This window comes from Poecilia reticulata, linkage group LG6, assembly GCF_000633615.1.
Source record: "Poecilia reticulata strain Guanapo linkage group LG6, Guppy_female_1.0+MT, whole genome shotgun sequence".
Lineage (NCBI taxonomy): Eukaryota > Metazoa > Chordata > Actinopteri > Cyprinodontiformes > Poeciliidae > Poecilia > Poecilia reticulata.
In genome coordinates this window covers 26370016-26387422 of record NC_024336.1, presented here as the reverse complement: position 1 = coordinate 26387422, position 17407 = coordinate 26370016, and the positions used below count along the sequence as shown (strand labels likewise).

The following is a 17407-nucleotide window of genomic DNA, read 5'->3' as shown; positions in this document are numbered from 1 at the left end:
TGATATTAAACATTGTTTCAATTAACAAATGAATCATAACACCCAGAACATATTCTGCTATGTTTATTCAAGGGTGAAGGAACAGAATGACTGTGGAGGTTCTGGCTGAAAGGGACAGGGCTGACACGGCGAACAGTCAGGAGAACCGTCTGCACTGTGAGCAGCACCAGAACTCCTGATGGGTCTCCTTCAGGAAGAAGCAGAGAGAACCGTCTGCACTGTGAGCAGCACCAGAACTCCTGATGGGTCTCCTTCAGGAAGAAGCAGAGAGATGGGCGACCTCCACAGAGAAGAGTTCACCCAAACATCAGAGGAAAAATGAATGCTGGTGCTCAAACAGAGCAGCCTCTTTTCTTAAACCCAACACACACAGGGTGTTGTGGCCCTGATTWAAAACCTGCTAACTTCAATTTAACTGAAACACAGAATATCCAGAAATGTGATGAACTTAAGCTATAAAGTGAAAATGACAGTGAGATGAAAACATTTGTCTATATCACTCTGTTATACAGGACATTAACATTTTAAAGTGTTTGTTCCAGAGCACCTGATACAAACGATAGCATTAGCTCATCCATCAGACATTTATTGAGGGCAGGTGTGACAGAAGGAAACACCTGAAACAAGCAGGGCAGACAGACCTGAGGACTGACTGGTTAAACTATTTCCCTGACACTTCAGATTGCAGATTTCTAATTGAAGGCGTCCGTAAATGAACACAATCATTATTCAATAAAYCAAGCTGTGTAAAATAACTGCTAGGGTTGCTATTAAGAACCCAATATGTCTTGTTTGTTCATTTCTACATTGTCGTACATACAAGGTCCTCCACTCACTGTTTAGCTTCATGTTGAAGAATCTTCAGTGGAATGAAACCAAAAAATAAAACGGGTCCAAAACTTTCAATCTGTCTTCTATTTTGTGTAGCTTTGTTCTATTAAGATTGTTTCGTTTATTTTAAGCCACAAACAAACAATCCATTTTATTGTCTCTGGGACGTGAAAACATGAGATTTGATTAAATTAGAACTTCACAGATTAGAAGGAACACAGATTTCATAATAAAACATTTTGTTTATTCAAAACGGTAAAATACAGACGGTTCATGCATATCAATGATGTAAGAACAGCCACATTTTTCTTAAATGAATGTGTCACCAGTGCATTTGTCGGGTGTTCCTGCTCCAGAAAGGTGAAGGTCTCTGGTCATCCTGAAGCTGTGAGCCCACTGGGAGTCTGAAGGGAAACACTGAGACCAGAGGCCTGCAGGATGGTCTGCATCTGAAAACGTACATGATGGAAACATTAATGAATGTACTGCGCCAAAAAGCTGTACTTTTGACCTGGTTATGGTAGATCTGAACTTTGGTTTGATGACCTAAATATGAGAAGCTTCAGACTGACAGGAGTTAGGTTAAAGCCACATCTTGTGAAGTTGGTATATTTTTCCTCCAACAGGATCCAGAGGAATCACAACAAACCAGAAGTTGGACTAGAATTTATTTCAATGTCATTTGTGAATGTCAGCTTCTCATATTCAACAGTGGAGTTTAAAAGTTGAAAGGTTATTTTGGCGAGAGTTTTATCACATCAATATTTCCACTAAATAAATAGCATGTTTGATACAGGAAAAGCCTCTCAGACTCAAAGCAAGATGCCAGAGCGCACAAAATTTTTAAAAAATATTAATTTAATTTCACATAATTATCGCGGTAGAAGCCATTTGTTTGTTACTTAATGAAATGTAGTCACAGACGAACGAGGTAGTTAGTCCAAGTTTGTCGTTTATTGAACGTTCAGAAACTACAGCAGCTGTGATGCATCCCAACAGAGCTAAACAAAGGTAAAACAAGGCGATCGACTCTAAACGTCTCTTAACTTTTTAATGTAATATAAACAACCTGTTGCCATGGCAACCGCTTGTGCCCCACAAACCCAGCAGAGATTAGTTAAAAACACAAAAGATTCAGTCTGTTAAGACATCAGGTTTTCAGGCTTCATATTTACTGCTCTGCTCATCAGGGTCTTTGAGTCCCTTTTTATTTTTGTAATGGTACCGAAATGCACAGAAATGCACACACCTTGTTTTAACAATAATTACTGAGATTATTAATTTTGTTGGGCCATTAATTTGAACACGTTTTGTTGATTTTATCCTTAATAAGATGCATTAGATCAGAGGACGTGCTGTTCTCAACATCCTGGCGGCGTTCAGTTTGTCACCTACTGCTGAGATAAACTCAAAACCTTCCGCTATCGTAATTAAGCCCTATTGATTAAATATGACTGTAGTTGGAAAACAAATATCAGCGGTAGCTTACCGTGTAACGTCTGGGCAACCGGAGGATCCTGGACGGACAGCAGCGGTGCATGTCTGAAAGATGGCCTCCGATGCAGATCTCCAAGGCTTGTCACTCTCATTCTTTCAGCTCGATGCTCCGTAGAGCTGCCTCTGGATATTGCAGTTCACTTACGATGTACAGTAAAGTCTGCTGTTTATAATTGGATCACAGTTGATAGCTACGAAGGTGTCCCGAACCTTCAATCGTAAGCTAACTTCAGCGGCCGCTTCGTCCAAACTATAAAACCCCCCGACGGTGAAGCTCTGAGTCCATGAGAGCCGCCAACTGAAACACGTTCTGTCTGAGCGGCCACACGAGAACTAAAGTCAGGAGTAATAACACTATTTTCTAATGAAGTTAATGAGCTTCAGCTTATTGATAACCCGTTAGTAGGTCGCCATCTTTCTTGAAGCAAAGTATGGGTGTGACGCTAACCAACCAATTGGGGAAGTTGTAGCCTGATGAGTGCCTCTCCTCATTTGCATTTATTTTTTCCAAGTTTTGCGGGGAAATAGAATGTGATAAATAAGAAAATAAGGAAATACTAAATGAATAAGGGAAATTGGAAAATGGGAAAAGTAACTATTTTTCAAACAAATGTTAAATGAAAAATAGATAAAAGAAAAATGGGTAAATAAAAAAGGGATATAYGAGAAATTGATTAATGAAACTGGGAAATAGAAAATCAGGTTAATGGAAAAAGGAAATGGAAAAATTGTTAATTAAAAAATAGATTAATGAAAAATGGGTAAATAGATAAAGGGATAAATGAAAAATGGACAAATGAAAAATAGATTAATGAAAAAGAGAAATTGAGAAATTGATCATCTGAAAAATAAATAAATGAAAAAATTGGGTTAATGAAATAGGGAAATTGAAAAGTGGTTAAATGAAAAATAGCTTAATGAAAAATGGGTAAATTTATAAAGGGATAAGTGAAAAATAGATAAATGAAAAAGAGAAATTGAGAAATTAATATGAAAAGTAAATAAATGAAAAATTGCCTTAATGAAAAAGCTAAATTAAAAATGGTTAAATGAAAAATAGATTAATGAAAAATGGGTAAATGAAAAATAGATAAATGAAATAAGGGAAATTGAGAAATTGATATGAAAAATGAATAAATGAAAAATTTGGTTAATGAAAAAGCTAAGTTATTTAACAATTTTTTTATTTATTTCACTCATTTTCTTCATTTTTTGATTTATTTCACCCATTTATTTATTTATTTAATTTTGGCTAAAACGGCTCTCCATACGTGCTGTGGTGAGACCGGAAACCAGACTGGAAGGAGTCAAAGCGGTTGGATATTGTTAGGAAGCTATTTAATTGTTTAAAAACAGCTGTTTCGATAATTTTGCTGCTGAATGGGAGGTTGGAGATCGGCCTGTAATTCTGCAGTAGTGATTTGTCCAGATTGTTCTTTTTTATCAGTGGTTTTATAACTGCTGTTTTCAAAGCCTGGGGGAAAACACCCGAAGAGAGCAATGAGTTTACTATTTGGATCAAATCATTAGCAACAACAGGCAGGACTTTCTTAAAGAAATGTGTGGGTAGGACATCCAGACAGCAGGAACTGGAGCTTAATTGACTTATAATTTCTGCTAGGGTTTTATAATTAAGTAGTTGAAATTGGGTCATTTTTCCTGTATTTCTTTTGAGTGGGCACAGCATTGATACTGACTTTAGAGTGGATGAGCAGATTAATCCTATGATTTTTTTAAAATTTTCTCTGAAAAGAAGCTGGAAAACTTGTTGCAGGCAGCATTAGATTGAAGTTTGGGTGGTAACGTCGTAGGAGGGTTCGCGCATTTGTGCATTTCTCTATGGAGATTTCTTCCTACCAGACAGAACCTTCACTTTAATGGGGGCAATGTAATATCTGAAATTTTAGACTGAAAAACATCTACCAACTTATCTACATCATTACAGCTTAAGGGCGAGGAAGAAGAGTAGATTTGATTAAATGTTTCTGCCGTGTTTTCTGTGAGAGAACGTTTTGTGATAGCAGCCGTTTGTTCAAGTGGGTTAACGGATAAAGAACTTTCAAAGAGAACAGCAAAGTGATCCAGCAGGTGACATCAGTTACAGAGACATTGGAAATATTCACTTCCTTATGCACAAACACAAATCAGAGTTTAAGTTTACTGCTTGATCTGAAACTATTTGCTTTAATGGTTGGGTCTGGCTCTGTCTTCTCTTTTGTGGTGTGTTTTTAATACTACTATAACAAAAAAGTCCAGAGTACATGATATAAAGTTGTGTTAATCCACTTATTAGTCTAGGAGAAGGTAATTTACCCTGTTGAGGAAAGAAAGTAAGGTCAGATCCCATCAGATCTCAAAATCACAGAAAAATTTTTTAAAAACTCGTAAAAGTGCCTTCAAAATGACAAGGGGAACAATGCACAAGGTTGAAAAATCAAACAGGGTTGGTTATGGTTAAAAGGGAAAATGCACATTAATAAACATAAATATTTCAATTCATCGCAATGTGCAAGAGGGGACAACCAGGTAGGTTTATGGCTTAGAACAAGGTCTATGTGCTGTTCTTCAGTTTTGTCTGTACAGTAATCCAAGTATGAACTGCTCAAAGTAACTTTTCCTACAAGAGATCCAACAGCATCCTGTAGTTACGGTTCTCCTGTATAAGCTAAGCTTTGAGAATGTTTAATAAAATTATTCAGTGGGGCAGTACCCCAATTGTAACATTTTGTACACTAATGAAATATCAGCAATGCTTCTTATTTGTTTAGATCGGCACATGATGTGTTTCTTTTTAAGATATTTTTGCTCTGCTTCATGTTTTCAGACAGTTTGTATTTAGGGGATTTCTTGAATTGTTTTTGATTCAGGTCTTACAAAAATCATGCCTGGGTTTCAAAAAAGTGGATTAATCACAATTAATAGAAGTTTTGAGTATGGTAGTTGATAACCCTTACAAATAGGGTCAGGTTGCTCTGGAATGTTTTTCTTCCCTTAACATATGAAGTCATCATTTGAAAACTGCACTGTGAGTTTGCTCAAGTTAGACGTCTAATTGTAGGAAGGATTCTGATGACATGAAGCATTTAAATATGACAAATAAGCAAATAATAAAAACAGAGACAGAAGGAAGTCTGTCAGCTGGCAAGTATTTATTCCTTATTTGTACTACTGGAGAGCAGTACTGCATATAGAATAAGAATGAGCCATCTTTGAAAGCTCACAGCTATTTCTTCTTGGTAGAAATGGCTGCAAAACTTGATATTGAAGATGGAAATGTAAAATAAAATGCTAAAAGCATAAAAGAGCAGTTGTTCTTAAAATATTTCTGAATTTGTTAGTTCTGGCACTATATCACTATTTCAGACCAAAATTGTAGTTATTACCACGAATACATTGCATCTATCATGGATATGATATTAAATGGTAAATAGAACAGACAAACTTTAAGCAAACCAAACATTATCTTATTTGTATTCTCCAGAAGTGTCTCTTATATTTGCCAGTTTAACCCTCTGTCATGCTTGATGAAGAAAATACAGTACAGCATTTGTGAAACTATCCACATCCTTTCAAATTATATCAATGGTATTGACTTTGTCAATGGCCACCCGAAAAGGCGGTTCTAAAGCTGCACGGAAATCTAAATGTATATAAAGCCTTGACTGTCAGCCTCATTTTCATCTGCTTTGGGACCACAGGCCCACAGCGGCAACCATGAAGTGGGCAGTGGTGTGGTTGTGTTTCTTCAGTTTTTCTGTTGAAATTCAAGCCAAACAGGGTAAGACTTACAAGTTTTAGATTTTTTTAAAAACTGTTTTAAGGACAGCAAAACTTTATATTCTGTTTCTACAACAGTTTGCTCAAGATGCTTGATGTTAAATTTATTTTTCTAAAAAATAAAATAACATTTCTTGGTTTTTTTGGGGCTGCACAGTGGCACAGTTGGTAGAGCTGTTACCTTGCAGCAAGAAGGTTCTGGGTTCGATTCCCAGCCCGGTCTTTCTGCATGGAGTTTGCATGTTCTCCCTGTGCATGCGTGGGTTTTCTCCGGGTACTCCGGCTTCCTCCCACAGTCCAAAAACATGACTGTCAGGTTAATTGGCCTCTCCAAATTGTCCCTAGGTGTGAGTGAGTGTGTGTGTGTGTGTGCGTGGTTGTTTGCCCTGTGTGTCTCTGTGTTGCCCTGCGACAGACTGGCGACCTGTCCAGGGTGACCCCGCCTCTCGCCCGGAACGTTAGCTGGAGATAGGCACCAGCAACCCTCCCGACCCCAGTAGGGACAAGGGTGCAAGAAAATGGATGGATGGATTTCTTGTTTTTATCTTATGTAGGGAAAATATATCAATAATTTATATTTTTCTTTTTAATTTTTTCTTTCTAGTTCGAAACCATGTCAACAACATCTGCAGCACTTGGGGCACACAGCACTTTAAGACATTTGATGGTGATGTGTACCAGTTTCCTGGCTTGTGTGAGTACAATCTGGCCAAGGACTGCCATGGTTCTGACCCAAAGTTCTCAGTGAACGTTAAAAGGGAGGAAAATGATGGAAACATTGCAATAAGTTACATATCAATAACTATCAATGAAAATGCATTCTACCTAAACAAGAGCCATGTCACTGAAAACAGTAAACTGTAAGTATAAAAAGAAAAATTGCATATTTTTATAAAATAGAAAAAAGTGAAAATATTTTTTGTTCTTTTTTTAAAATCAGAGTCAGCCTTCCACATTACAGTAGAGGCGTAAAGGTGGAAGAAAGTGCATTTTACATCAGTTTTCAAGCTTCAAGAGTTGGCATCACTGTCATGTGGAACCGTGAAGATGCAGTCATGGTAAGAATTATTCAACATCACAGAGAGAAAGATGTTGAAAGAATCCCAGAGTCAATGGGATGTTGAAGGTAAAACAAATAAAAAGAAATGTCCTGTACTGAAGATTTCCTCCCCCCTCAAAGTACCTTGACAGCTCGTATCATACGCATTTATTTTGCGTATGATGCAATAGTACTATAAATTATTATTGGGGTTGGGGGTTGTCAACTTTAATACAGATGCTTGCTTATTTTTAATGACTTTTAAATATTCTCATTATTGTTCTGTATCGCATTGTGACCTTATTTAGATAAAATGCTTTATTATTATTAGCAGTAATAGCAGTATCATTCCTCCAGTATAATGACTTTCTACTTCTACTTTCTTTCATCCCCACCCCACTCTCTGACACTGTCCATAATGGCAGTAAATAGCACACACAAAATCCCCATTAAAAGAGGGTGGTGTGCATCACTTGTGCTCCTGGAATCAATTCGAAGCATGCAGCTTTTCTGCTCACACAATTTATGTTTATTTGGAATCCTTGTAGATATAACTCTATGGCCAAATCTTTACTCAGTCATTTACTGACTAAAGAAAATAACCTTACATGGAGGAGCACAAGCTAATCTTTGCAGAAAGCTGAGTATAACATCTGCAAGAAACAAATTCAATGCAATCATTTATTATGCACAGAGTACACATTGCTGTAGAATAACATAGGTATAATGAGTGTAATTTTAAGTAACAGAAAAATATGACTGTCCTTTTCTTCTATTGTGTGTATTTCAGGTGGAAGTTTCAAATAACTATAGAAACAAAACCTGCGGACTTTGTGGAGACTTCAATGGTGTTCCTGTCTATGATGAGTTCATTGCCAATGGTATGTTGTTCAACTAATACAATTTATGATGCAGATGATAATCTATCATCTCCATCATCTGTTAATGATCACATTCAGATCTTATATTATTGTCTTACTTTATTGTCATGATCAGGTTTTAAAATCAGCCCCATTGAGTTTGGAAACAGCCATAAAATCCATCTACCAAATGATGACTGCAAAGACCCGTATGAAGACGAAGATGAGTCATGGAAGCCTGGAAATGTGTCAAGTTCTTGCAAGAATTTTGTGAGTTTTCCGGCAAGTTAATTTGGTAGAAGACGTGGTGTTTTGCTTACAAGTAAAAAAATGAATAATGTTCCTGTTTTCTGTTGATTTTCTTTTTCTTTTTTTTTTTTTTTTTTTTTTTTTACCAAACCAGCAAACCATCTGTGAAGAAGCATTTCTCTCCAAATCCTGGAGTTCATGCAATGAACAAATTGACCCTGAAGCTTACATTCATGCATGTGCCATAGACATGTGTGCCTGTAACAACAGCACCAATGACTCCTGTGTCTGCAGCACAATGTCTGAGTTTTCTCGTCAGTGTTCCCACGCAGGAGGACAGCCACCTGACTGGAGATCTCAATTGTGTGGTAAGTTTTATGTTTATTTATTTATTGTGAAAATGATTTTTTTAAATAGCTGAATAACAAGCTCAATAATTCGATCAATGAAGAACACATCAGACATAGTTCAGGAAAAAAAATTATCACAAATAGAGAGTAATGTTTAGTTTTAAATAAAAAAATTTCATACACTAGTTTTTAAGTGGTTAAAATTTTTGGAAAAAGTATTAATATATAGCAAAGTGCAACATTTTAATTGAGACTAATAAATGATGACTGAATTGAAATATTGAATTATTTAGTAATAAGAGCAGTCTGAGATTTTAATGTCACAAGTCATTTCCTTGTTTTATTTACTGCCTCGTAGAATGAATAAATTACCATCTATCCACCACCATCTCTCTTCACAGCTAAACAGTGTCCCTACAACATGAGGTATGAAGAAAGTGCTTTTCCTTGCGTGGATACTTGCACACATCAGGAGACAAGATTAATGTGTGAGGACCACAAAATAGACGGTTGCTTTTGTCCTGACGGTTAGTTCTCTTTTCATGTAAAATGTGTATCCTGTCATTGTTAATTCAAAATTACCCAATGAACTGTTTAATCTCTCTCAGGAACTGTGTTTGATGATATTTCTGAGAGGGGCTGCATCCCTCGGTCTGAGTGTCAGTGCAAGCATGACAGAATCTACAACTCCGGAGAGGTTTACCGTCAAGAAAATACAAACTGGTATGCATTTTTTAAGGTGTTTAGAGAATTTCTATTTTTTTTTTTTTTTGCATTGTGTGTTTATCTGGTTTGTCATACAGACAATTGTTTTCTTTTACAGTACTTGTTCAAAAGGGAAATGGGAATGTGACAGCTTTGAGACACCTGTTGCCACATGTGCAGTTGAGGAAGGTTCACATTTCACAACATTTGATGGCACAGCCTATACCTTTCATGGAAACTGTCGCTATACCCTGGCCAACGTGGAAAGCAAGGTAAACGTATAATTCATAATTTACTATTATTAAAAAGAATACAGTGTAAGAGTGGAACTTTAAAAATTAAGTTGATTTCTCTTATTTATAGAGTATATTCATATGTTTCAGGATGGAACAAGTCCAAATTTTACCATTCGAGCCTTGCTGGAACCATGTGCCCAACAAAAGTATGACACTTGTTTGAAGGCTTTAAAACTCCATCTGCACGATGATCATGTAAGTTAAATACTAGCATTTTTTGATTCACTTTCTAGAGTCACACTGACATTTAAATCTCATTGATGAAACACTGTATTTCTCTAGGTCTTAATGTTCACATCTGATGGCACAGTTCAGCATGATCAAAAAATCTTGACTTTGCCGTACTTCTCAGGTACTGAGACGATTAAAAAAACTCACTTTACCATGCTGTTCTGAGCTTATATCAGACCTGATCTCTCTGACTTTATTTATAGGGGAAATTAGAATATTTCATGCTTCTTCCATTGACATCTTGCTTTATGCCAAGTTTGGCCTGCAAATTCAGATCCAGCGTTTACCTGTCATGCAAGTCTACATCAGTTTGGAAAATAGCTACAAAAATAAGATAAAAGGTAAGTTTGATATTACTTTTGAAGTCATCCAACTTTATTTAAGGATCACTTTTCAAACGACGAGTGAAAACTCAGTCACTTACCCTAACACAGTTCAAGCATTTGATGTTTCAACCATGTCTTTCAGGTTTATGTGGTACCTTCAATGATGTCTCTAATGACGACATGATGACTCCACAGGGGGTCACTGAAGGATCTCCATTAACTTTCAGTAACTCTTGGAAGGGTAACACACCATGCGCAGACAGAGAGGAAAGACCCAATAATCCTTGTGATCAAAGTTTAAAGACTGGTAAAGCTTTTCTTTTAGTTAAGCAAGTAACAATATGACTAAAACTTCTTTCAGCATTTTAAAAATTATTAGACATGTGAAAAAAATATATATATATATTTGTATTTACTCATAGAGGATTATGCCAAACACTGGTGCGAAATGCTTCAAAATCCAAATAGTACATTTGCAATTTGTCATTCAGTATTGGATCCTAAAATATACTATCAGGTAAATAATATACTTTCTTTATGGACTTTTACTACCTTTGGCTGGACTGTAATTTACCTAGTGTATTTGTCTTTATCTGCAGCGTTGCCTTTATTCAACCTGTAACTGTGAAAAGAGCGAGGACTGCTTATGTGCTGTCTTAACCTCTTATGGTCGAGCTTGTGCAGCGAAGGGGAAGTTTGTGGCAGATTTTGGAAATGTTTGTGGTAAGGTATTTTTCATTTTTATAGGACTGATGACTATTTGATCATTTGTAAACCAGTGAACTCAATTAGTTAACTCTCATTTGTAAGCCACAAAACAGTCCAGTAACTATCCCCATATTATCCACAAAACAGAGAAACACACAAAGAGCTGTCCATCAACTCAGATCTTCACTTACAATCATCGGAGATGCCAGCTGACTTGTAGTTCACTGAGCTCAGATCAGCAGAGCTGCACTTCAAATTTCTTGCCTGTGGTTGGCTGTTTCTGCCCTGATGGTCTCTATCTGAATGAAAACGATGCTTGTGTACCAAAAGAAGAATGTTCCTGTTTCCATAAAGGAGAATACATTGAAGCAGGAAAGTCTGTCAACATCAATCGTGAGCACTTGTAAGTCTGAAGTAACGTTAAACAATATCCTTGATTTTTATTTAGCATATTTGTAATAGATAGCGCATTGCATTTCTTTACTTTTTAAATTATTTTTTGTGCTTTTTTTAGTGTGTGCACAAATGGAAGACTTGTTTGCCATTCTCGAATAAACAGCCCCCCAGGTCAGTCATCAAGCTGCGCATATATATTATTGCCCACATCTTTCATATTTAGAAGAAATTAATTTATGTAAATACTTTAAGTAACTATATGAACATGTAACATGTTTCTCCTTTTTGTTCAGAATGTAAACATCCAAAGGTGTACTTTAACTGCTCCAATGCTACCCCTGAAAGACCCGGACCACAATGTGCTAAAACTTGTTTAAATCTGGATAATGTTTGTGTGAGTTGCCATCATGTTAATCTTCTCTGATTTATACATACCTCTCAGCATCCATCAATGACATAATTTCAATACATCTTATAAACATGTCTTTCATTTGTTATTTGATCCTCCTGCATTCTATTCTGCTTTTGTGAAAGAGTTATATGGAGACAATTTAACCACAGAAAACATAAATTGCCCAAGTACCCAAATATACAATTCTAACACCATAGATATGAAAAGACCACAAGTATTATAATACTCCAAGACAGCAATTATGGATTCAATACAACAATTTGCTGGTTTCTTTCTTTTTGTTGTAAATACACTTAAATGGTCTATGGTCAAGTTTTTGCTGGAACATTAAAGAACAAATAGGCTCAATAGGTCAGTCATGTTTGTCAGTCATGTTTCCTGACAAAAAAGCAGCAAACCTCCACCATCCAGTTTCGAGTCTGGTTTTAGCTCAAAGATTTCCCAAAAAATCCACAATAAGAAGGCAATCATTAATCAGCTCACATAACAGATTACCATAATTCTTAATTTTTTTCCTCAAAATAAGCACAAAGGTGAAAGTGACAAAGGGGGAAGGAACAAGGATTTTTAAAAATTGGGAATACTTTCTCAATTTAAAAATGAAATAAATCACACAAATAAGTATTTGTGTTTCTATTCCAATTTCTGTGTATTTTTTATTCTTTCAGGACCCAACAGAGTGTGAATCTGGCTGCATGTGTCCACCTGGTCAGCTTGATGATGGCAATGATTCCTGTGTAGAACATGTAAAAGAGTGTCCATGTCAGCATAATGGTCAGTTTTATAATCCTGGCAATCACATTTTTCAAGATTGCAACAGATGGTAAGAAAACCTTACTACCCATTCTCCATAAATTTAAATTAAAGCTCTTGTAGAAATGAATGTTTCAAGGCTTATGATGGTAATGATTTCTTTTCCCTGCTCTCAATGTATTTAGTACTTGCAAACGTGGAAAATGGGACTGTACAAAAAATAGATGTCCAAAATCCTGCGTTATTTATGGAAGTGGGCATTACAAGACGTTTGATGAGGAAAAGTATGAGTTTCAAGGAAAGTGTTCCTATGTTGCTGTCAAGGTAAAATCATCATGTAACAGTAACTAAAATAACAATTGCACTCCAGATCTTCAGACAAGCTTCACTAAGCTTTTTGTTAGGTTTCTTAATGACTTAACAGTACAAAACATTTCTACAACATTTAAAAGCCATTTTGTTTTAATAACTACTGGGCATGGACAAATTGACTAATTGGAATAGTCACTAGAAAACAAAATTTAAAAAATACTTGCTATTTTAAAGCAACTGCATGTGTGGATATGCAAGTTTGTGCCCATGGGTACTCTAACAAAAAAACATATTTATTATTTTAATGAGTAAAAATGGAAAGGTTAAAAATACACTGTTGCCCTCTCTTATAATAGTCTGGTGAAAGAAAGCATCTTTACTATTTTAGCCATTTATGGTAACGAGGCACAATATTTAATTAACTTCTTTTTGTTTAGAACAAATGTTCCAACGAAACAGTAAAAAACAACTTTCAAGTTATCACAGAAGATGAACTATGTGGATCGACAGGCACAACCTGTTCCAAAACAGTACTAATTCAGCTGGGGGTAAGAACAAGTGTTTGTGCATGAGACTTAATCTTCATGTTATTGAGAGTTTTTAAAAATGGAAGTGCACAAGCAATTAATATTCTAAAACTATAATTACTACAAATATAAATGTATTTTTTCATAATTACTGAAATCTCCTTGTCATTTTAGACAGCTGAAATCAAGCTCTCAGACGGAAAATTTGAAGAGAACGATTTGGAAAATAACAGGAAAAAATATAGCATAAGAAAGCAAGGTTCATATATTGTGGTGACATCCGAGATTGGTCTGACAGTGATATGGGATCGCAAAACATTTTTTCTGATCCAACTGGACCCAAAATTCAACGTAAGTCATATTGATTTTTCTATGTGGAGCAGAGGAGGTAAGATTTGGTCAGGATGTGGCTTATTTGTGGAGTTCTTTTGTTTTTTCCAAAGGCACGTTTCAGCTGTAGGAACCTTTTCTGGGTACTGTGGTAGTTTTCTGGGGCCATAATTTAACCTTATCTGTTTTTCAGAGGAGAACTTTACCCAAGAAAATTCCATTTAGGGAGGTAGTGCTTTGTCAGTAATTACAAATATTTGGAAAGAGTTTTATAGAGAGAATGTGTTCAGCATTTTGACTTTGCTTAGCACACTCCTGAAAAGGTAATGTGCTACTTTTGAGCACACTACCTATAATTCCTGGTAACTATATGAATATAGTTGGTAAAATCATCTCATAAGATCATATTAAGCTGTAATAATTTGACGAACTGTTAAAACAAGATAATAAATATATGTTGGGATGTTTAAGCTGCTCTGGAAACTAACTTTACTTTTCAAATTATGTTTGAGTGTTGGGAATAATCAACACCCAGTTTAAATTCTATGCCACCTCTTCTTAGTAAAATCGCTTTAAAATTTGTTCATCTTACTTTTTGTGGTTTGTTTTTCTAAAAGTCACAGCTTTTTATTTTAACAAGAGGGGTGTTTCTCTCTAAGCAGTTGAAAAAGGCATAGGTGTCAACCATTGTTGCGGTGGGAAGAGTAACCCCTACAGTGCCCACATATATAATTCACATGAATCTCACTGTTTTCAACCACAAACTTAAGAAACACCCAGTGTGAATAAGAAGCTTCAGAAAAAAATCATTCTTGGCAAAAATGTCCCAGGGCTAATGATCCTACTTTGGGCTATTATTATTGGAGCTGAAACATTATTTAACTTCTACTACAGAGGCTTAAGGATATGTATGCATAAAAGGTTGGCAAAATGACTGGAAAAATATCTGCATTTTAAATACAGGGCAATGTTATTGTTCTATATATTATTAGATTTTTTGCCTTCTCTTTTTTCTTGCTGTCCTTACAAATGTTTGTTAAGACTGTTGGAGCGAAGACAACCTGTCTAACCTCTGACCCCCAATGAAAAACTGGTGCAAAATGGTTGATCTTGCAAGTCATCAAAGGTCAACCAGCACATTATACAAAGTTGGGGTCAAGGTGACTGCTGTAAAGTGACTGTTGTGTGTTTGCACAGGGTAAAGTGTGTGGCCTGTGCGGAAATTTTGATGAAAATAGAAACAACGACTTCACTGCCCAGAGTGGGATGTTAGTGACCAGCTCATTGGAATTCGCAAACACCTGGAAAGTGGGTAGCGCGTGCCCAAATGTGGAGGAAAACACTGATGCATGTAAAAAAGCACCCCATCGAGAGTCTTGGGCGAAACTGAAATGCAGCATTATAATAGATGAATTCAAAGAATGTCATACGGAGGTAATGATTACGCTGTCTTTGCAATAGCAATCTCAATCTGGAATTATGAAACAAATTGCTAATGGTAAAAGGATCACTCTAAATAATTAAACAGGTAGATCCCCATCCATTCTATGACAACTGTGTTAAAGACACGTGTGCCTGTGATTCTGGAGGAGACTGTGAGTGTTTCTGCTCAGCTGTTGCAGCTTATGCCCAAGCTTGTAATGAGGCTGAAGTATATGTTACATGGAGAACTCCAGACATCTGTCGTAAGTGGATCTGTTTATTTTTATATCTATATATATATATATACATTTGCATTTTGAATATTGAATTTGCAAATTTATTACTAATATTTTAGAATAAGTTTCTGCAGATTACAAAATACCTGAGTATTAAGTTGGTCTCAAAGTACCAATAATATAGGCTAATTTGAAAAGGACAGAAACAGATTTATTTATTTTTTTATTATTCATTCTAAAACAAGGTTTGCACCTCTCATTCACATCAAGGGTTTTGGGATTTAAAAAAAAAAAACTTTACAAAATGGATAATATTAAAAACTGAATTTGTGGAAAATGTATGTAGACTTGGTACACAAAGATTTTAAGAAACATCTCTGAGCATTAACCTGTTTTGTGCATACCCACCATTGTTGTCTGCATCACTGAAGATAAAGAGCTGTTTTAAGGCGTCTTCCTAATCTTCTTTGATTTGGCTTGACATTATCACTATTTATTTCAGGTGTAAACAAGTTAATAACTGACAGGAAATGGTTAGTTTTAGGTCTGTAATAAGATCTTGTAGAAATAAAATGGGTATTAGAATCTGTCTAACTGATGTGATCTAGGCATACCAAATCTCTAACATGTTAATAACTTATAAACAGATGAATACAGACTCCAGGGATAAGTCCAATCGCTGTTTACAAGTAGAAAGAGATACAGCAGGGATGGCTAATCACATTTTAACAACAGCATAATATTGTTTTTGGATTGTAAAAACTGTGCTTTTGAGAAGTGCAGGGGACTTTAAACTTAAATGATTGGCAAGTGTCGCAATCATTTAAAATTTGTTGTGCTGTTTAAGAAACATTTCTGTTTCTGGTGATTTTAAAGGAATTTTTGTCATAAAGACCATCTCTGAAACCATTTGTACATTGACATTTTTACTACCAGCTGACATAAAGATGGAAACTCAGATAATTTTAAATAAAGCTTTTAAGACTAAAACAGACAACAATATTAGTTAAGAAAGATACAAAGTAGTTTATCCTGAACTTGTGATCATAACATATAGTGCCTGTTTTCACAGTGAGATCTAATAGGACATTTGAAGGAATTTTAAAAGACATATTACATTGGGGTCTTTTCACATTTATTTATACCAAAAACATTTTTTCAGCTATCTTCTGTGATTTCTACAACAATCCAAATGAATGCACATGGCACTACTCCAGCTATCCTCCAACGCACTACAGTCCCTGTTTGAACTGCAGCCAAACTGTCCTAAGACTTGAAGGTGAGATGTTAATTTAATCTATTTTACATTAAAACAATTAATTCTGCTGATTAAACTTTAGAAGTTTAATTAAATTTACATTTCTGTTTATGAGTTCAAAATATCATCATGTTAAACACTTTTGGTAACACTTTATTTGAAGGGGTGTGCATAAGACTGACATAACACTGTCATAAACATGACATAATATCTGTCATGAACATAAAGAAGTCTTTAAGAATGTTTATGACAGTTGTCATGAAGTGTCATTCGGTAAATAATGACACATTTAATGCAAAGTTGCTCTAAAAGTTGCATTGAAAGTCCATTAAAAATGCCAACTTTGCATTAAATTATCACAATTTACAAAATCATGCAAAGTTGGCACTTAATGGACTTTTAATGCAACTTTTAGAGCAACTTTGCATTAAAAGTGTCATAATTTACCGAATGACATTTCATGACAACTGTCATAAACATTCATAAACACTCGTTCATGTTCATGACAGTTGATATGTTATGTTTATGACAGTGTCATGTCAGTCTATGCACACCCCTTCAAATAAAGTGTTACACACTTTTCTTTCAGTATATAAGGAACATTATATTTATGTACTGTAAATTTGCATGATGTTCCACAGGCTGTTATCCTAAGTGTCCGGAAGAGAAGCAATGGTTTGATGAGAATAAACAGCAATGTGTTGAAACATGTGACTGGGCAGAATGTACAACAACGACTACATCTACAACCACTACATCTACAACCATTTCAACAACAACTGAAACACCAACTACAACTATTACATCAACAGAAACACCAACAACTTCTACAATCACAACTACAACAGAAACACCAACTACAACCATTACATCAACTGAATCTACAACTACA

General features: G+C 35.6%; 3 protein-coding genes across 6 annotated transcripts in view; 2 read left to right on the top strand and 1 right to left on the bottom strand.

The window, feature by feature from the left end:
• Positions 1–17407, bottom strand: part of saal1 (serum amyloid A-like 1) — a 128036-nt gene that overhangs the window by 69185 nt on the left and 41444 nt on the right. The gene's annotated exons all lie outside the window — the stretch shown is intronic.
• Positions 6041–12362, top strand: LOC103466699 (mucin-2-like). Its single transcript, XM_008412473.1, has 12 exons — positions 6041–6106; positions 6710–6965; positions 7046–7163; positions 7935–8025; positions 8141–8274; positions 8408–8621; positions 9005–9130; positions 9212–9326; positions 9427–9580; positions 9692–9799; positions 9887–9956; positions 12346–12362. Exons 1-12 carry the CDS (start codon positions 6043–6045, stop codon positions 12360–12362), a joined length of 1467 nt encoding a protein of 488 aa, XP_008410695.1. The 5' UTR covers positions 6041–6042.
• LOC103466700 (mucin-2) lies at positions 13349–17298 on the top strand. Its single transcript, XM_008412474.1, has 6 exons — positions 13349–13354; positions 13444–13620; positions 14797–15033; positions 15128–15284; positions 16420–16543; positions 17238–17298. The coding sequence occupies exons 1-6, from the start codon at positions 13349–13351 to the stop codon at positions 17296–17298; spliced, it is 762 nt and encodes a 253-aa protein (XP_008410696.1).